Here is a 21,024-nt window from a genome sequence, read left to right on the forward strand (position 1 = left end):
TGTATCAGAAGAACTGTGAAGGCTATACTTTGTGAGTACTTTGGGGCTGTACTTTGCATAATTGTGCAAACAAACTACCACCAGTTGTTCCTGAGTGTCTTTCGTGGGTTGCTCCGAAGGTAAAAATCAGTGAAAAAATCAGGTGAAAATCAGGGTCAAAGCAAGGGGTCGTAGCCCCTTACTTATTAGCTATTTAATCTTGAACAAAATACCTGACCTTCCTAATTTCTCAGTTTATCATGTCAAAAATGTAGGGAATAAAATTCCTTCATTCACTTATTTAAATGGCCATGGGAGGTAACCTGAGTTTGTTTTCGTGTCCCTTCATACCTTATTTTCAAAGCCAGTGATTACCAATGCCATCTCAAAGCTGACTTTTAAAAGCTCATAGTAGAGTACACCATAAATCCAACTGCTTCTGTGTGTGGCTGTGAGTGGAGAGAGGTGTCCCAAAGCCATGGATGAACATCCACAGCTCCCTCACAGCCAGGGCTCTCTCCAACTGCTCCTTGGCCTTCATAGTCAACACACAAAGTTTGAAAGGTTCCCTCCATTCCTGTCTTTTTGGTATGGAATTTTCTTTAATCCATACTTTCCTAAGTCTTTCTTCCATGAACCAGAATGGTCCTCTGAACCTTAAATTGGAAGGCCCCATGGGAATTCCAAATGAGGGGTGCCTGTGACTCTTGATCTCACGGTTGTGAGTTCAAGCCCCATGTTGGGTATAGAGATTACTTTAAAAATAAAATCTTAAAAACAAAACTTTGGGGTACCTGGAAGGCTCGCTTGGTTAAGTGTCAACTCTTGATCTCAGGGTCATGAGTTCAAGACCTGCTGTGGGCTACACACTGAAAATGTGTGCACCTTGGAACTGCCACATAGGCAGCCAGGTGTTTGCTGTGTAGGGAGGTGTGCCAACATAAGAATGGAAGGTGCAACAAGAACAGACACTCAGATCAATGGAACAAAATAGAGAACCCAGAAACCGACCCACAAATGTATGGCCAACTCATCTTTGACAAAGCAGGAAAGAATATCCGATGGAATAAAGACAGTCTCTTCAGCAAGTGGTGCTGGGAAAACTGGACAGTGACATGCAGAAGAATGAACCTGGGCTACTTTCTTACACCATACACAAAAATAAACTCAAAATGGATGAAAGACCTCAATGTAAGACAGGAAGCCATCAAAACCCTTGAGGAGAAAGCAGGCAAAAACCTCTTTGATCTTGGCTGCAGCGACTTCTTACTCAACACGTCTCTAGAGGCAAGGGAAATCAAAGCAAAAATGAACTACTGGGCCCTCATCAAAATAAAAAGCTTCTGCACAGTGAAGGAAACAATCAGCAAAACTAAAAGGAAACTGACAGAATAGGAGAAGCTATTTGCAAATGACATATCAGATAAAGGGTTAGTGTCCAAAATCTATAAAGAACTTATCAAACTCAACACCCAAAAAACAAATAATCCAGTGAAGAAATGGGTGAAAGACATGAATAGACACTTCTCCAAAGAAATCCAGATGGCCAACCAACACATGAAAAAAAAATGCTCAACATCACTCATCAGGGAAATACAGTTCAAAACCACAATGAGATATCACCTCATACATGTCAGACTGGCTAACATCAACCACTCAGGCAACATCAGATGTTGGCAAGGATGCAGAGAAAGAGGATCTCTTTTGCATTGTTGGTAGGAATGCAAACTGGTGCAACCGCTCTGGAAAACAGTATGGAGGTTCCTCATAAAACTAAAAATAGGGGCGCCTGGGTGGCGCAGTCAGTTAAGCGTCCGACTTCAGCCAGGTCACGATCTCGCGGTCTGTGAGTTCGAGCCCCGCGTCAGGCTCTGGGCTGATGGCTCAGAGCCTGGAGCCTGTTTCCGATTCTGTGTCTCCCTCTCTCTCTGCCCCTCCCCTGTTCATGCTCTGTCTCTCTCTGTCCCAAAAATAAATAAACGTTGAAAAAAAAAATTTGAAAAAAAAAAAAAAAACAACTAAAAATAGAACTACCCTACAACCCACCTGTTGCACTACTAGGCATGTATCCACAGGATACAGGTGTGCTGTTTCGAAGGGACACGTGCACCCCCACATTTATAGCAGCACTATCAACAACAGCCAAAGTATATAGAAAGAGCCCAAATGTCCATTGATGGATGAATGGATAAAAAAGATGTGGTACATATATACAATGGAGTATTACTTGGCAATCAAAAAGAATGAAGTTTTGCCATTTGCAACTACGTGGATGGAACTGGAGGGTATTATGCTAAGTGAAATTAGAGAAAGACAAAAATCCTAGGACTTCACTCATATGAAGACCTTAAGAGGCAAAACAGATGAACATAAGGGAAGGGAAACAATATAACAACAGGGAGGGGGACAAAACAGAAGAGACTCATAAATATGGAGAACAAACTGAGGGTTGCTGGAGGGGTTGTGGGAGGGGGGATGAGCTAAATGGGTAAGGGGCATTAAAGAATCTATTCCTGAAATCATTGTTGCACTATATGCTAACTAATTTGGATGTAAATTCTAAAAACTAAAAAATAAAATTAAAAAAAAAAAGGAAGGTAGAATGTGGAAGGAACAGATGGCAGCAAACAACTGGCAGGAAGAGTGAGCAAAGCTACTCACTGGATTTCTATGAATGCTGTGGATGTCCAACATTTTTTTTTTTTTTTTTTTAGTTTTGAGAGAGAAGGGGAGGGGAGGGTCAGAAAGAGAGGGAGAGAGAATCCCAAGCAGGCTCTGCACTATCAGCATGGAGCCCGATGCGGGGCTTGAACTCACAAACCATGCGATGAGCTGAAGTTGCATGCTTAACTGACTGAGCCAACCAAGTGCCCCCCAAATCAAATTTTTTATTTCCAATAAAAAATATTTATATTGTACTTAAGTTTTGTCATAATGGTAACTTTGGACTTCCATCTTATTTTGTGCTTATTTCTATATTTTTCTACTTTTCCAATTTTTTTCAGGCTTCTGTCAGTTTAACAGTTTTCTTTATTACATGCTTATCCTTATTATTTTAGCAGAGACACTTTACATTGTAGCCTACACACTTGGCTTTTTTAATGTTTATTTTTGAGAGAGAGAGAGAGCAAGCGCAAATGGGAAAAGGGGCAGAGAGAGACACAAAATCGGAAGTAGGCTCCAGGAGCTGTTAGCACACAGCCCCTGTGCAGGGCTTGAACTCACAAACGATGAGACCATGACCTGAGCTGAAGTCAGACACCCAAGCAACTGGGCCACCCAGGCACCCCCATACTTGACTGCTCTAATATAATGTAAAGTCAACACTTTAATCTCCCTCTTGCCTCCTCTGGTCTGCAATTGTAATTCAACCTTATTTTAAACCATAATATTTTTGTTTATAGTCAGTATTATTTTTGCTTTGACAACATGTGTTGATGTCTTTGCTCCTTTGTTGCTTTTTACATCTGATTCTGGGCTCCTTTGTTCTGGGCCCCCGTCTCTTTTCGCTGAAAGACAAAATCTATACCAGGGCTCTCAGTATGTATGGTGGGGAGTAAATGGTGTTCTTTATCGGAATCTTTTTCCCTACGCTCTTGTACTATGGGTAACCTGCAGTTCCAGCATACGAATAATTTCGGCGCTTGACTTTGCTACCTCCATGGTTTTCTGGCATTTATTATAGCTGATGAGACTGTTCTTAAGTGTACTTGTCATCCCTTCACAACTAATCTGTTTTCTCTGGGGAAGTTCTTAAGATTTTTTTCTTTACAATCGATGTTCCGCAGTTTTACTGATGTATTTAGATGTGGGCTTTTAAAATTGTAGCCTACTTGCTCATGTGTGCTATTGTAAGTGTGTATGTCTACCCATTGCTTCCACCCTGAAAAATTCTCAGCCCTTATGTCTCCCAATAAATGCCATCTTCCTCATAAACTTCATTGTATTTGCTTATCTGAACTCTTATTTTCAGTCTGTCTCTGCTATATCCTGGTTGGTCTTATCACTTCTGGGGGGGGGGGGACTTCATTTTGTTTTCAATGGTTTCTAGGTTTACTGTGTGTCTCCCCTTAACTTTTAAAATTTTATTGTCCTCGGGGCACCTGGGTGGCACAGTCAGTTAAACATCCAAGTTTGGCTTAGGTTGTGATCTCAGGGTTTGTAAGTCCAAGCCCCATGTCAGGCTCTGTGCTGACAGCTCGGAGCCTGGAGCCTGCTTCAGATTCTCTGTCTCCCTCTCTCTCTGCCCCTCCCCAACTCACAGTCTATCTCTCAAAAAAGAACAAATGTTAAAAAAAAAAAAGTTTAATTAAAAAAGATAACATTTCATTGTCCAAAATCAGTTTTTCAATTCCAAGTTGTTTATACTGAAATCAGAGAAAGTACCCAACTTGGTTTCATAATTTACTGTTTTTAAGACTATTATTCTAGTTTCTTTCTCAGGGTTTTAAATCCTTCAGATCCCACTTGTTTTTATTTGCTGGATGATTCAGCCTTCTTGTTCATTGGATTTGCTGCCATTATCTTATGCCATATAATCAGCTGTCTTCATACTCAAAGAACAGGCTGGCTGGTTATAAAAAAAAAAAAAAGTGGAACCCACTCACTGTTGGGGGCTTTGTAGGCAGCGTGGCTTGCTCTGATCAAATGCTGCTGTATAGGGGTCTGTGGCTGACTTTCTTTCTCCTTTTCTAAAAGACTTCATGTTTTTTCTTTGCGATCCAGAGGATTCTGTCTTTGGTCTATATTAAAATGTGTCTTGGCATTGATTTTTCTTGGGTCACATTTTCTGGAAATATGGTACGTTCCTGATTTTACAAAGTCAGATTTGTAATTTAGGAAAACCCAAATTTCCTAAAATTGTACATAAGTTTTTCATTTCATTTTTTAATTAATTTTTAAATTTACATCCAAGTTACCATATGGTGCAACAATGATTTCAGGATTAGATTCCTTAATGCCCCTTACCCATTTAGCCCATCCCCCTTCCTGCAGCCACTCCAGCAACCCTCTGTTCTCTATATTTTAGAGTCTTTTATGTTTTGTCCTCCTCCCTGGATATTTGGATATTTGTCTTTCTCTAATTTTGCTTACCATAATACCCTCCAGTTCCACCCACATAGTTGCAAATGGCAAGATTTCATTCTTTTTGATTGCCGAGTAACATTGCATTGTATATATATACCACGTCTTCTTTATCCATTCATCCATCCATGGACTTTGGGCTCTTTCCATACTTTGGCTATGGTTGATAGCACTACTAAAAACATTGGGGTACATGTGTCCCTTTGAAACATCACATCCATATCCCTTGGATAAATACCTAGTAGTGCAATTGCTGGGTGGTAGGGGAGTTCTATTTTTAATTTTTTGAGTAACTTCCATACTGTTTTCCAGAGTGGCTGCACCAGCTTGCATTCCCACCAGCAGTGCAAAAGAGATCCTCTTTCTCTGCATCCTCACCAACATTTATTGTTGCAGGAGTTAATGTTAGCCATTCTGACTTGTGTGAGGTGATAGCTCATTGTGGTTTTGATTTATACTTCCCTGATGCATGATGTTGAGCATTTTTCACGTGTCGGTTGGCCATCTGGATGTCTTCTTTGGAGAAGTGTCTATTCATGTCTTTTGCCCACTTCTTCACTGGATTATGTTTTTTGGGTGTTGAGTTTGATAAGTTCTTTATAGATTTTGGATACTAACCCTTTATCTGATATGTCATTTGCAAATATCTTCTCCCATTCCATCAGCTGCCTTTAGTTTTGCTGATTGTTTCCTTCCCTGTGCAGAAACATTTTGTTTTGATGAGGTCCCAACACTTCATTTTTGCTTTTGTTTCCCTTGTCCCCGGAGATGTGTTAAGAACTTGATGTGGCCAGTGTCAGAGAGGTTGTTGCCTTTCTCCTCTAGGATTTTGATGGCTTCCTGTCTTACATTGAGGTCTTTCATCCATTTTGAGTTTATTTTTGTGTATTTTCCATTTAATTTTAAAATGTTTTTCTTCCTAATTTCATTTTTCTTACCTGGTCATTTCCAAACCAGAATCTTGTTTATACAGACAATCATTTCCCTTTTTAAAAACTTGTTGTAATTTGGCTATAATGCACAGCCTCTTGTGGTAACATTTTTAGATAAAAAAAATTTTTTTTTTTATTTTTTAATGTTTTCTTTATTTTTAAGAGAGAGTGAGCACAAGCAGGGAAGGGACAGAGAGAGACAGAATCTGAAGCAGGCTCCAGGCTCTGAGCTGTCAGCACACAGCCTGATGCGGGGCCTGAACTCATGAACCACCAGATCATGACCTGAGCCAAAGTCAGATGCTTCACCAACTGAGCCACCCAAGTGGCCCTGAAAGTCTTTGCTTTTCCTTTTCGTTGCCTTGTCAATTATGTTTTCCCTAAACCAGAGATTTGGAAGAACTGGCATGGGGCAGGTAAGAGCCATGCTGTAAACTGGCAGGCATTACAACAAACTTGTAGTGACCCAAGTGTGAATGTGAGCATCAGCCTTGCTGCTTTTGTAACATGTAACCAAACCAGGTGCCAGGAAACTTCAGGGCTAGCCCGCATGGCCCTCACCCTAGAGAGCTCCCTGCTGGCTTTAACACACGCACGCTCCATTTTCTCTTTCTGGCAGCCCTGAATCCTACATTTCAAAGCTTGACAGGTCTCCTGATTTTATCAGAGAAGCTCATTTTCCCATAGCCTCTGTGAGAGTTGGTCTCCTTCCTTGAAAAACTGCTGTGATGAGTTCTGAACTTGGGTAAAAAAACCTCATTTTCCCAAACCACAGTCATGTAGAGGCTCGGAGTTGTGGTTTCCCCTTACTAGCTTTTTCTTTCCCCCATTCCTATTGTATACGGAAAGTCCACTGTCTGGGCTCTACTGCCTCTGCCCTTCCCAGCAGCCATCCCTCCCACCCCAATCCTTACACACACACACACCTCGTCCACACTCTGTTGGAGCCTGTCAGGTGGATTATACACACATCACCTGGGTGTGGTTGCCACGTATCACTAAGAACATCTAAATAAAATTGTTAAGTAGAGATGAATTTTCCACATTCCTCAGTGTTTCTTGTCCCTAGTGGTAATAGTTAAAAAATTTCAACAGGAAAGAAAATCTCTTTAAAGGGATCTACTTCATCGGGGCGCCCGCGTGGCTCAGTTGGTTGAGTGTCCGATCTCAGCTCAGGTCATGATCTCACAGTCCGTGAGTTCGAGCCCCGCATTGGGCTCTGTGCTGATAGCTTGGAGTCTGGAGCCTGCTTCAGATTCTGTGTCTCCCTCTCTCTGACCCTCCCCTGTTCATGCTCTATCTCAAAAATAAACAAACATTAAAACAAAAAAAATTTTAAAGAATCTACTTCACCTTATCGGAAAACTCTATTACTAAAAAGTGCATTTGTTTCCTCCTACCTCGTGTTCACCAGGTTTAATGACCTCCTTTTGCGATGCCGGGAACTTGAAACCTGGACCCACGATCTTGCCCTTCCAGCTGTAGTGTGGCTTCCTGGCTTCTTCAACCCTCAGTCCTTCTTAACTGGTAAGGGCTCCAACTGGGCGGCCCCAGCTTCTGGCACAAATCCTGCCTCACCTGCCCTGCTCCCCAGTGCTCATGACACAGGAGGGAGGGGCAGGAGTGATAGCTGGGTGTGCAGAGAAAGTAAAGTTCCAAGCATAGCAGCCACGTGAAGTGGGATATAAACGTTTTCTGTCAAAGGCCACGGGGTCTCTTCTCCAGTGGTTCCCTTCTGCCACCACAGTGCAAAACCAGATGCTGTGTAACCAAATGGGCCTGGCTATTCCAGTAAAAGTTCATGTACACAAGCAGGGAGGTGTCCTACAGGCCTCAGTTGGCCATCAGTCTAGCGCAGCCACACGCACATTTCCAGGAACCCGAAGCACAGCACAATGCCTCAGTCAGAAAGGCAGCTGACTGTGGGCCCCTGGGAGCCCTTTTACCACTACATCCCATTTCCTGCTCCTTCTCTTCCCACAGCAATCATGCAGACCATGGCTCGCAAAAATGAGTGGCCCCTGGACAAAATGTGCTTGACTGTTGATGTTACCAAAAAAACCAAGGAAGATTATGGCCATCCTCCACGGGAAGGCGCCTATCTCCACGGGCTCCTCATGGAAGGTAAGATAGCACAAGCAGCACCGGTGTAGTTTTTAAATTAGGAGCTTTCTTCGATCAGTTGCAAGTTGGTATCTGTCCTTGGTTTACTCCACTCCTCTGTACTCACATCTAGCAGTCGTCTACCTCATTTCACCACATTTAATGCCAGGATCTGGGTCCAATGTCAGCCAAGTTTTAAGGCACGTAGGGTGATGGCTGTCACTTCAATCTGTATCTAGTGTTAAATTACCTGTGGCATTAAGACCTACACTAAAAAGATTGTGAAGCGATTAAAAACTGTCACTTCACTCTGACATTTTACTACAAGATTTCTTTAAGCCCTTAAGATGCCAGTGCATGCGAATCTCTAATGTGGGTAGGTGAGAGGAAAGGCATTCATTTTGAAGAATTCAATTTTTTAAAGAGAGGGCAAACTCATTTGCTTTATTGTGCCTGAATTCTTGGAGAGTGTGTTTTTTGAATTCAAATTAGTTCATTTTTCAAAGGAAAGTTTAGACGTGGAACCCTGAGCCCTGCCGCCAGTGTTTCTGTGGCACCCCTTAACCTCCCACACCAGTAAGGAAGCCGACAAGCAGTAACGACAAAACTGAACATTTATTGCTTCCAACACACCACACTGTTGCAATCCTTGTGTTTGTGCTATAGGTGCCAGATGGGACACACAGTCAGGAACCATTGCTGATGCCTGCCTCAAGGAGTTAACATCTGTGATGCCGGTTATCTTTGCAAAAGCCATACCCACAGACAGACAGGAAACTAAACACACCTATGAATGCCCGGTGTACAAAACCAAAATGAGGGGCCCAACCTACGTGTGGACCTTCAGATTGAAAAGCAAAGACAAGGCGGCCAAATGGGTCCTGGCAGGCGTGGCCCTGCTGCTGGAAGCCTGAGATGGCCCTCAGGCTCGGACAACACAGGCCTTGGCCGGGGGGCTGCACACATTAATTTACTGAGAGCCATAAAACACACTCCAGTTTCTGGAATTTTTAAGTAACTTACATGTGCGTTAATTTTGCTTAAACACCGTCCTTAACGGTCTCCCCATCAGAAAGTGGGATTTGAGTTCTTGCACATAAACAAAATCTTTTTAAATTAAAAAATCCTAGAAGCCCCTGACCTCAGGCAGCAGGTGAATCCTGAAGGAAGAGGCAGACGGTCCTGCCGGCCAGCAGTGTCCCCAGGCCTCCAGTGTCGGTAACGTGACAGGTGACTTTTAATAAAAATAAAACTCTAGTACTCAAGATCTATGGGTTAATTGCACTTTGTAATTTAAGAGAACATTCTTTTTTTAACATAAATTTCCAATGACCCAGAGAAGCACTAACTACCTGGTCTGAACTGTGGTCACTGCCTGGGAGGTAAAGATCAAGGCACCAAACAGTGGCAAAGGCAAGAGCTGCTTACGCCAACGTTTGCCCTGGAACTTACCTGGACTTTAACTCCACCCCATTTAAGCTGTGTTTTTGTCATATGCAGATGCTTTTAAAAACCACTCACTACGCATAGGGGCCCGTGGATATATGTAAATAGATTCCTCTGCTTTGCCGTCTTCCTGAGAAACCTTTTCAATCATATAAACAATCTTAAAAAAATAGTATTTAGATCTACGAACAACTTCTGTATAAAAACACAACTGGAAGAAATCGTAGGCACCCGTGGGATGGCATATGTTGCTAGAGTTCTTTACGGTGAGGTGGCTGGTTTTGTTCTTAATCATCTTCTACCAGCTGCTTCTGTAAGCTGAGGAAAAGAAGGGAGGCGTCAGTGTGATGGGTATGGAGACAAACACAAAGCCGGGTTCTAGGCTCGAGTGCACAGCCCAGCCCCTCTGCAGCAGGCCTGCCCTGACTCCTTGGCCAGGCAGCAGGAGCCACGGGCCTCACTCCCGCACACCAAACCACACTGCAGAATCCCAACGCAGCTTCCTCAGCCCTGGAAAGCAGTAACCGTGTCGGCCACGCCCTTTGCCCCAACCTCTCCCCTCAGCCTGCTTGCCTCCATTTCTGTTTTACACAATGAGGGGGGAACTGGGGATACAGGCAAGTGCCAAAGCTGAAGATCCTAGCAAAGGAGGGAAACATTCCAATAGGGAACACATCAGCCCTGAGCTGCTCTAATGCAAGCAGCTAGGGAATGGATGGCACTCAAGATGGTTTTTAAGCATCTGCCCGAAATATGGCAACCACTCCCGCCTCCACGGTCTCCCAGGCCGGAGCTGGAGAGGACAGCCTCCATTTGTGACTTACCTCTCCAGGTATTCCTTAACATTATTGTAACCGTAAAACTTGGCTAGGTGAATGAGGATCCCTGTGGCACAGCGGCCATCACGCTTGCGACAGTAACTGCAATTGCAGATCCCACGGCAGGGAGGACACATCCAATCCTGGAAGAGCAGTTTCCCGTTACCCACATTGTGCTCAAGCCCGGCTCACTTGGTCTCTCCTCCAACCTTCAGTCACAGGATACTTCTAGTATATGGCACAGGGTGACTAAACGAGTCTCCTCCCCATGATTCAAAAGGCCCACAGAGGTTGACCAGCCAGGGTCCCACGTGTGGAGAAACACAGAAAATCAGACGCCTGCTTCAAACTGTGGAGAATTTTAGGAGTACAAAAGAGCAGCGAGACGGACGTGTGAATTCTAGCTCTTCTACTTCCTAAGCCACATAACCGGAGTCGTGGTCTATATTCATCTGCAAAACGGGGACAGTGATTTACCCCATGACTGCTGTGAAAGAGGTCACATGGCAGGGGTCAAGTAAGAGCACAGACTCTGGGGCCAGACTGCCTAGGTTCAAGCGGATACATACTAACCATACTATTATCTCACTTCAAGGAGGGAACTGAGGACCTGGGAGGTTATATAGTCGACTTCATAAATTTAAATGACTTAGTAACAACTGCAAGTCGACTGTGTTAGGAAAACACCTTAGACAACAGCCAGGCACACAGTGACACACACCTGTTCCCTGGCCTCGCGTGAGGTAAGCCATGCTGCTGGAAGAAAGCCACACAGGTTCACCTGACAGACCATAACGGTAGGAAAGCAAGGCTTGGACCCTGGAAAACCCAGTCATCTCTTCTGCCCTATGGGTCAGCTTGCTCTCTTTCCAGAAGGAAACCCTTTTTTTTCCTCTGGAGTGTCGAGGGGTAGACCGAGCTCTGCAGCTACAGGTCCCCGATCATAAAGGGTCCTGAGAGCCCCATCCATCTCAGCTTGCTTCTCTTTGCCAGTGCAATTCACAAGTGCGCACACCGTTCCTACCGGGTCTAGCAGTGCAGATCTCACGTCCTCCCCGTAGCGATTCCGCAGGCACGGCCCACAGAACTGTCCTCGGACCCCACCGCAGCCCTGGTTCCGACACACCGTCTTGGTGTCGATGGTCTTCTGCCTGCACTGATGGCAAGTGTTGCCCTGAGGGAGGAAGGCGGTGGGTGGGTGAACGCGGGACTTACAGGGCAAAGCGCGCAAGCCCACATGCTGTCTATGTATGTGCAATAGGGCGTGAAGAGGCCGAGCCTCTCGCCCTGCAGCGAGCAGCACCACTTCTCTGGTCCAAACCACAGGGAAACCTATTAGAGCAAGTAAGAGCAGGGCACCTAGAAGAAATGAGATGGTCAGAGAGGCCAGCAGAAAGACAGGAGGGGAAGAGCCCACAGAGGGTGACAGGGGCCCAAGTGGCCCTGAGCCCATGGCAGCCACATTTGGCTCTGGCCCAGCTTCCGGTGATCTGGAGCTTTTCAGTATAAAATTTCCCAGTGTTAAAATGTTGGCAATTACATTAAAAACATTTTAATATTGCCTTAATGGGACACTGCCTCATTTAAAAAATGATGCGTAACACCACAAAGCCTCCCTCCAAATCACTGTTTGGAAGAAATTTTAACTCATTTCCTACCAACCACAGATACTGTCAAACTTTTTTTACTATGGTTCTGTTCATCAAAAACACACACAAACACAGTATTTTTTTTCTTCTATGTTTAAAATAAACACCGGGGTGGGGGGGGAAGGGGCGCCTGGGTGGCTCAGTCGGTTGAGCATCCGACTTCGGCTCAGGTCATGATCTCACAGTTTGTGGGTTCGAGCCCCGCATCGGGCTCTGTGCTGACAGCTCAGAGCCTGGAACCTGCTTCGGATTCTGGGTCTCCCTCTCTCTCTCTGCCCCTCCCCCGCTCACACTCTGTCTCTCTCTTCAAAAATAAACAAACATTAAGAAAAAATTTTTTTTAAATAAACACCAGGGATACCTGGGTGGCTCAGTCAGTTAAGCATCTGACTTTGGCTCAGGTCATCATCTCAGTTTGTGAGCTCAAAGCCCCACAACAGGCTCTGTGCTGCCAGCTCAGAGCATGGAACCTGCTTCAGATTCTGCTTGCACTCTCTCTCTCAAAAATAAACGTTAAAAAAATTTTCTTTATATAAACACCATATAAATATTTAAAACGTTAACTATTATCAATATGCTCTTCCAAACTATATGCCTGCCTCCCCACAACTCATGTGCATCCCCCAGAGACCTCTCCTGAGGAGAATTCCTGCAGGAAGCCAACTCCCTTCACCCGGTTACAGTTGGTCCTCCCAGTCACAAGGGAGGCGGCCTGAGGGTCTAAGCCCAGATGCAGTTTAAAAACAATGCAGGATTTCTAATACCAGTTCCTTGGACTCCCAGTTAGAATCACAATCATGCAAATTATTCATCATACAGAATTTACCAGAACTTTATCGTAGATTTTATCTCGAACGGTGATGGCAACATTTTCTAAGTCCTCTTCAGTGATATCCTCCACCGGCCGAAAGGAAGATACACGGTGACGCCGTCTATACCCCTGGCATTTCCCCTGCAAGATGAGCCAAAGCAGAACCTGGTGTGAGATGTTCTGATTAAAAAACATGCATAAAAATTTCACACTCTCAGAGCTCCAGTACCATAAATGTTAACTGTGTCCCTCTCCGATTTCCCTGGAATCATCTACTGAGCTGCCACCACAGACACAGTGCCAAACCTCCTGCACGGCAAGGTGGTCCAACAATAAAGGAGCAGCTCAGGTTTTACCTGATCAACAAGTCACTAGCCGTGAACCCTATAAGGACAGAGACGAGAACCATGACGGATGGCCAAACCTGCCAACGGGAAGGGTTGTTTCTCGCTCTAGCCCAAAAGCACTTAGAATGCCCCCTTCCTAAAACTCAAAGGGCTAGGAGGAATCACTGCCCTTTCCCACGGCCAAAACCCCAGGGCAACCTGGCACCACTGACAGGCCTTTCGTGCCCCCCATGAAGATGAAGTAGAGGGTCCTAACCCTGGAGCAGCTCCTCTGCTCTACTCAGGTCAAGGCCTTTCTCTACAGCCTAGATGGGGGTGAGGGTTCTTCTCAGAGTGTGGTCCCGGCAACACCAGCTCCACCTGGGAACCTGGTAGAAATGCCCATGCTCAACTGCTGCATCCTTATTGCTTAGACAGACAATAATATGTTTATGGTGCTAAGAAAATACCCCGCTAATTGTCTTCCTTCTCCTGAAACTGTAAAACTCTTCTGCAAATTTGGCAGCGGAGACAGTGAAGTTCTCCAGGGCAAATTTCTCGGGAGGCCGCGCACTCCGGGTGGGGTTAGTGCGTCTTGTGATCTGTCCCTCGGAGAAAGCCCGCCTCACTGTTCTCTTCTTCTGAAAGCAAGAGCACAGACGTTTGCAACCGGGTGCTTTCTTGAATAAAAGCCATCTGGCAACAGATTATGTTCATCAGTATTGGAGTAAGTAATTATAAAGGAGTTCTACTTACAGAGGCTGAGTTTGGGGTTCGTACTGGGAAGAAATCCGGCATTGAGTTCAGTTCTGCCAATAACTGAGCCAGCTGAAGTTCAGAACAAAAGAAAGGACCGTACATCAATATTGCCGTGCCGAGTTTGTCTAACGCCTTATCCCAAGTCTTCAGTTTTGCCAACAGTAAAAACTTGACTAAAGTAGTTCATGTGGGATCTCAACAGTTGTTGTATTTTTTAACCTCATATGTAAACACGTTTTTTAAAGTTTATTTTGACACAGAGAGAGAGAGAGACTGCGTGGAGGAAGGGCAGAGAGAGAACCCCAAGTAGGCTCTGAGCTGTTAGCACAGAGCCCGACACAGGGCTCAATCCCACAAACCGTGAAATCATAACCTGAGCCAAGATCAAGAGTCAGGTGCTTAACTGACTGAGCCACCCAGACACCACACGATTTTTATTTAATGTTTATTTTGAGAGAGAGAAGGCATATGCAAGTGAGGGGGAGAGGGGCAGAGAGACAAAGGGAGAGAGACTATCTCAAGGAGGCTCAGCACTGTCAGCGCACAGCCCGACACAGGACTTGATCCTAGGAACAGTGAGATCATGACCTGAGCCAAAATCAGGAGTCGGATCCTCAACCGACTGAGCCACCCAGGCACGCCAAGATTTTTATCTAATGAGATACTGATAGCATCCACAGAAATAAAATCAATGCCCATTCCTTATATACGTAAGCGTGACATGAAGAAGTGGTCCTTGGAATGATGAGACCAGGTCTATGAGGCTGGAATCCTGACATGGCCACTAATTCGCAGTGTGACCCTAGAACAGGTCACTGTGCACACCTAAAGCAAGTTTCATCGTGTTCAAAACAAAAGGCTCAACTAGATTGTTCTGACAGTTGTTTAGAGCTCCAAGAAAACTGTTTAAGTTAATTTCTCATCACTAAGAATAACTTAATGGAAATATTCCCAAATAAACACCTAAGAATACCAAGTAACAGGCGATAATATTCTAGTCAATTAGGATTCTTATTTATACGAATGTTTAGGCATCATTAAAAAATCATGAACATTTATTTTAAAGATGCAGAGATGCAGTGCTAAAAATTTCCCTTAGCTAATAAGTATAAACAGGTCTTAGGATAAATTTCTCCCACAAATAGGATTTATGTAACTTTTTTTAATTAAAAACAATTTTTTTAAGTGTATTTACTTTTGAGAGAGAGAGACAAGAGATAGAGCACGAGCAGGGGAGGGGCAGAGAGAGAGGGAAACACAGAATCTGAAGCAGGCTCCAGCCTCTGAGCTATCACCACAGAGCCCACTGCGGGGCTCAAACCTATGAACCGTGAGATCATGACCTGAGCCGAAGTTGGACTTAACTGACTCAGCCACCCAGGTGCCCCTAGGCTTTCTATTTTCTTAAATAACTTATTAGACATATAAGATTGCAAACAAAGCATCATTATATTATACTTTTTAAAAATAAATTATTACAAATATACCAAAATGCTAAAGTGATTGAGTGGCAGAATTTTATTAATTCTGTATATGCAAAATTATGAAGCAAACAACAGTTACTGACCAAATACAGAAAAACTAAATACAGGTAACCAAGATTTTACCTTGTATCATTATTCATTCTACTGAAGACTTAAGTGGTAACGTGACTCAAAACTGTTCAGTGTGTTTTAATACCTAGGCCTCTTTCATTCTCTCATATGATGTCTTGAAACCCCAGTGGGTCATCAAAGAAGAAAGATTCCTGTTGAAAGCCCCCGCCTAAACTGCACCTTGCAACTCTCAAAGTGGGCTTCTCTTTTTATCTTTAGTTTTCTTTGTGCTGGGAACCGGCCAAGTGCTCAACCCTCTCCTGTCCAATACCACTACATATCTAGAACTTAACTTCCTAATGGTCAACTGTAAGCAGCATTAGTTCAATGGCACCAGGAACCAGGGCTAAAAATGGTCCTGTGGAGTCTCTGTTCCCAAACCAGAGCTCACTGGGTAGTAACTGGTTGGCCTTCAGGAACAGAGAAAGGACACATAAGAACCAGAGCACATGTCCTGACAGAAGCCCAGACGACAGCAGCTATGAGGGCAGCTCTGTGAGCCTCCGTGGTGGCTAAGCAGGGCTCAGTGCCAGCTCCTAGACCACCCGCCGCCAGGCCTTACCATGGCTTTGTTCTCCTTGATGTTCATGGTCCTTTTCAGCAGCGCATCCGAGCTCTCCTGGCCCTCATCCCTGGAGTCATCCTCAGATTCAGACACCGAATCTTCCCTTTCCTTCCCCTGTCTGCAGCTTCTCTTTCTTCCAAGAATTGCTTTTTTATTGTCCTGTAAGCGTTTGCTAGGAAATAGCGGCTCAGAAGAACTGTCATCAGATTTTTTTGCCAGTTTCTTGGTGGGGAATTGAAAGGCTACTCGAAGACCAATACTGCTTCTCCTCGGCCTGCTTCTCCTGGGTGTAGCCTTTTCTTCTTCATCCTCTTCTTCACTCGCTGAAGACACCTTACCAGCATCGCTCAAATCTGACTCCACAAGCTGACAAAATGAAAGGGCAAAGACGATGTTTTGTGACTGACCTTCAAAAGCACATCGCTTAAAAACACTCTGCCATTACAGAAAAAAATGAGTAGAAGAAAGCCTCCCCTCCCTATTAATTAGTTCCCTCTGGTCCATTAAGTGCTCAGGTGGTCTGCTGATGACTATGGTCCCAGGGCAGGCTCTCCACCACTGCCTGGGGATCCGGCCACAGCCACCAGCAGACTGTTCCCTTCCCAGCACGGGCTGGAAGCCATGCTCTCACGGACGGGGCTCCTCCACTGTGGAACATATGGAAGCCAAGTAGTATGAGGCAAAGCCAAAGAAAAGGCTATGTATGGCCTAAGAGTTATCCTCACACAGATGGAGTGCTAAGGGAAAACATACTGACAATTCTGCCCTGAACAGCAGGAACAGGACAGCTGACTTCACCTCAGCGAGGTGTCGGAGGAGCAAGCAGATGACTGGCCACTGGGGTTGGTGAGGGAGTCTCATCCCCAAGACATGATGGGCCCTCACGCCAAGGGACGTCCCCTCCCCTTTTCTGCAACCAGTAGAGCCATAGGGTGAAATCGAGGCAGACCCTCTGTGGCTCTGCTGGGAAACACCCGTTCCATCAGCTCAAGAAACTCCTGCCCCAAATTTTTGGATTCCGCTTGGAATAGGCTTCTGGCATGACACAAAATTGAGACTGACACACGAGAGCACAGTAAGAACAGAAGGCAATGGCCGGTGATATTACCCAGGAGACGGCGGGTGACACCTCAAATACAAGGGGGCCCTTAGCAATGGCAAAGATGGGCTTGAACATCGAGACCCAGGCCGCCTGCTGGGGATCTTTCCTTTACCACGTGCTGGAAAAGTTTAGTCTGAGAGCCTCTGTCAGGGACTGCACAACAGGCCGCTCTGAGGAGAGCAGGGAACCACAGCATGATGGGCTTGGGACTGAGGGAAATGACTCTGCTTCCTCCTCAGTGATCAGCCCCCACGTTCTAGCTGGACTCAAATTAGAAATAAGGCAGAGGAAGGAAAGAAAACTGCAGGTAATTTCCAAATCTTGGTGTTTTGTATCAATCCACAACAAACCAAGTAGAGAAATGAGACTATGGTTAACTGGGGTTTTTTTTGTTGTTTTTTTTTTAAGTATCCTGAACTTTCTACATCAGTAGCTTTGGAATTTGAAACAGTGGGATTGAAGGAATCTAGTTTTAGGAAGACATTGTTGGGAGAACTTCAGAGCAAGGTGGTCTCAGATTGGCTTTATCTTCTTCATCATAACCAGTATCTCTTTACTAAGGACTCTCTATAAGGGACTAAAGTGGACAAGAGCAAACTGGAAACACCAGTGGAGACTCAGACCACAGGACAAGAACACAGCTGTGGTTGCTGCACATACGGCTGTAAGACCACCCAACAAACACCCTGGCTAGTAATATCCTATTATCGGAAAAGATGGTCTCACCAGTCTCCACTACAGTGGGCAGGAGGTTGGGGAGGGAGGCAATAATGTTTGCTTGCCCACTGAATTTTATTTTTAAATGTTTATCTTGAAAGAGATAGAGCGAGCACGAGCAGGGAAGGGAAGAGAGAGGCGGGGGGAGGGGTGGGGGGAGAATTCCAAGCAGATTCCACACTGTCAGTGCAGAGCCCAACGTGGGGCTTGACCTCGTGATGGATCATGACAGAGCCAAAATCAAAGAGTCGGACGTGCAGCCGACGGAGCAACCCAGGTGACTCTGCTCACTGAAATTTAAAATAAAATTTGCAGGGGCACTTGGGTGGCTCTGTCAGTTACATGTCTGACTCCTGATTGTGGCTCGGGTCATGATCTCATGGTTTGTGGGTTTGGGCCCCGCATGGGGCCCTGCGCTGACAGTGTGGAGCCTGCTTGGGTTTCTCTCTCTCTCTCTCTCTCTCTCTCTCTCTGCCCCTCCACTGCTCACACTCTCTCTCTCTCTCTCTCTCTCAAAGTAAGTAAACATTTTTTAAAAAGTAAAAAATAAATAAGTAAATAAAATAAAATAAAATCTGCAGGTGGACCTCCCCTAAGCTATGAGTTAACATCAGTCAACAGAACATGTCACGATCCATACCCCAAATATATGGCCAGTGAAAAGAAAAAAGACTTCTGGGGTAGTTCACTTCCCCGTGCTGGGAACACAAATTCTTTGAATAACCTGACATCGCTTAACTAAAAAATCAGAAGAAAAACAAGTCACTAAGAGTACGGGATACCCATTAGGGTTTGGAAAGATCTTACTGTCTTGCTGTCCAGAACACATCAACTGCCTTACCAGCAGCTTCCGTTTTGAAGGCCAAAGGAGGGCTTGGGGACTAGGCTGGCAGAGCTCTGTGTTCTCTTCCTGGTGACGGGGTTGGGGGATCAACATCAAACAAGCCAGCCTACCATTAGGGCTTTCAGGCCTTAAGATCCCCCCAGGAAAAGTTGAGCGGCATAGCAAACCAATAGTTACAGCTTATTTAAATTTCTACACAAGTTCCACCCCAGATTCTGCTGCTTAGGAGCTTCTGAACATCAAGAGGCTTTATCTCTATCCTTTATCTTCATACCCAAGAAGGAAGTGGTGTAATGATTTTGGGGGAGAAAGGTATGCTCTTTTTCAGTTAATGGAAAACATTTTTATGTCTGAAAAAAACCCAAAGGTTTTAAGTTTCGCTTTTTGTTTAAATTTTTTAAATGTTTGTTTATTTTTAGAGAGTGTGTATGTGTTTGTGTGTATGTGTGAGAGAGAGCGAGTGAGCTCAAGCAGGGATGGGGGAGGGGCAGAGAGAAAGGGAGATACAGAATCCCAACTATCAGCACAGAGCCCCCACACAGGGCTTGAACTCACAGACTGTGAGATCATGACCTGAGCTGAAGTCAGACGCTTAACCAGCTGAGCCACCCAGGTACCCCCCAAAGGTTGTTCTTTAAAGGTACCTTGAGATTCATATACTAGTTGGCAATAAACTGGCTTAAACATATGGAGTAAAGGAAAATCAACAAGTCTCTTGAAGGTCAAGTGCTAAGAGATTTCCCTCAGGAATCTGACAAGCCCAGGTCTTCTTTATCATTTAAAGAGCACGTCAGCATCCAAATCAAGAGTGCGCAAGTAAAGCTCTTAAGTTTTGCCACAGCTAAATTTTTGCCACATTAACTCCAAACCTAAGAACATGACTCCGCACACAACAAGAAATGACTTTAAGGAAATTGCTACCCCCAGACAGACTGTCCTCTTTTCAGAGAAAAGATATTCAAGAAAATGTGAAATAAATTCTTTTGGAAGGGCAATAAGGGAAACTGAGGTAAGTCTCCCCAAACTCCAAAGGTATCAAAGAAAGACAACTGGATTTTCTCTCAGAGAATAATGGATTGGTGGACTGGGGATTAGCCTTGGAAAACCAACTTTTATATTTTATTAACTGACTTTGAAGATAAACATGCGGGGGGGGGGGGTGCCTGGGTGGTACAGTCGGTTAAGCAGCCGACTCTTGATCTCAACTCATTATCTCAGTTTGTGAGTTCAAGCCCCACCTTGTGCTCTGTGTTGATGGTGTGGAGCCTGCTTGGGATTCTGTCTCTCCTCTGTGCCCCTCCCCCACATGTGCTCACTCTTGTGTGCCTGCTCACACATTCTCTCTCTCTCTCCATAATAAGTAAACTTAAAAAAAAAATTAAGATAAACATGTAAGAAGAAGTCGTTCATTTGCCAAGTGACTTCTTACAAGTGAAAATACAATTCAGAAACAAGACTGAAAAATATTACAACCCACACTCCCTCGTGTTGATAATTATTACCATTACTTCTGGGTTACTGTTTATATTCAGATCATTCTGTGTAAATCCTTCAAATTCTTCTGTTTCTGAGTCAGTGTCCTCTATAAAAATTCTTCTTAGCTCTTCCGTGAAGTATTTAGAATGGAAACGCACATCCTGCTAAATTAAAAACACACATATGTCATAAAGGAAAAAGAACAGAGGTTACCAGGGGGGTTGGGGACAATGAGGAGTTGTTCAATGGGTAGAGTTTCTGTTTGAAATGATGAGAACGTTCTGGATAACAGATGACAGATGCACAACACTGTGCATGTACTTAATGGCACTTAGCATCTTGCTTGCAAGAAACTGGGCACTTGCCTGCACTTAAAAAATGGTGAAATGGTAAATTTCACATTATGTATATTTTACCACAATAACAAAACATACATATACATACACGTTTGCTACAGCTTACGAAAACAGAATAATCTGAAACAGCTGAACAACTTGAAACGATAAACAGCATTATTTCAAAAAGTCAGAATGGCCAGGGGCTCCGTCAGCTTCTTGTGTGACTGGGGAGCGCTGATAGAATTCCTTTTCTCCCGCCAGGGCTGCCCATTGGGAAGGTCTGCTCACACAGAGCCAAACACACACGGGAAGGAGCCATGAGGAGAAGGCCTGGCTCCCTCCCACATGCTGGCCTTCCTTCCTAGCAGCCATCCAAATCCACGTCCTCCGAGTTGGTGAGCATGCCTCCCTTCCAGAGAGGGCAAGTTTCTCTGCAGGAAAGGGCCAGCGCCTTTCACGCCCCTTCCCGCCCACGGCTT

At 44.7% G+C, this 21,024-nt stretch overlaps 2 protein-coding genes across 5 annotated transcripts in view; one reads left to right on the plus strand and one right to left on the minus strand.

The window, feature by feature from the left end:
* DNAH11 (dynein axonemal heavy chain 11) overlaps nt 1-9,364 on the plus strand; it is a 352,005-nt gene extending 342,641 nt beyond the window's left edge. Inside the window, 3 exon segments of the mRNA XM_043589069.1 lie at nt 7,411-7,523; nt 7,980-8,120; nt 8,766-9,364. Of these exon segments, the coding sequence (XP_043445004.1) occupies nt 7,411-7,523; nt 7,980-8,120; nt 8,766-9,013 (502 nt within the window). The 3' untranslated portion in view covers nt 9,014-9,364.
* Nucleotides 8,696-21,024, minus strand: part of CDCA7L (cell division cycle associated 7 like) — a 39,445-nt gene continuing 27,116 nt past the window's right edge. Inside the window, exons 3-10 of one of the 4 annotated variants that reach the window (XM_043589065.1) lie at nt 20,234-20,371; nt 16,066-16,434; nt 13,906-13,977; nt 13,620-13,790; nt 12,839-12,964; nt 11,388-11,537; nt 10,370-10,506; nt 8,696-9,863 (exon numbers count right to left, since the gene is read on the minus strand). In XM_043589065.1, the coding sequence (XP_043445000.1) occupies nt 9,833-9,863; nt 10,370-10,506; nt 11,388-11,537; nt 12,839-12,964; nt 13,620-13,790; nt 13,906-13,977; nt 16,066-16,434; nt 20,234-20,371 (1,194 nt within the window). In that variant the 3' untranslated portion in view covers nt 8,696-9,832. The remainder of the gene's footprint in view (nt 9,864-10,369; nt 10,507-11,387; nt 11,538-12,838; nt 12,965-13,619; nt 13,791-13,905; nt 13,978-16,065; nt 16,435-20,233; nt 20,372-21,024) is intronic. The other 3 variants (XM_043589066.1, XM_043589068.1, XM_043589067.1) reach the window with 3 other exon arrangements.

Source organism: Prionailurus bengalensis, chromosome A2, assembly GCF_016509475.1.
Source record: "Prionailurus bengalensis isolate Pbe53 chromosome A2, Fcat_Pben_1.1_paternal_pri, whole genome shotgun sequence".
NCBI lineage: Eukaryota > Metazoa > Chordata > Mammalia > Carnivora > Felidae > Prionailurus > Prionailurus bengalensis.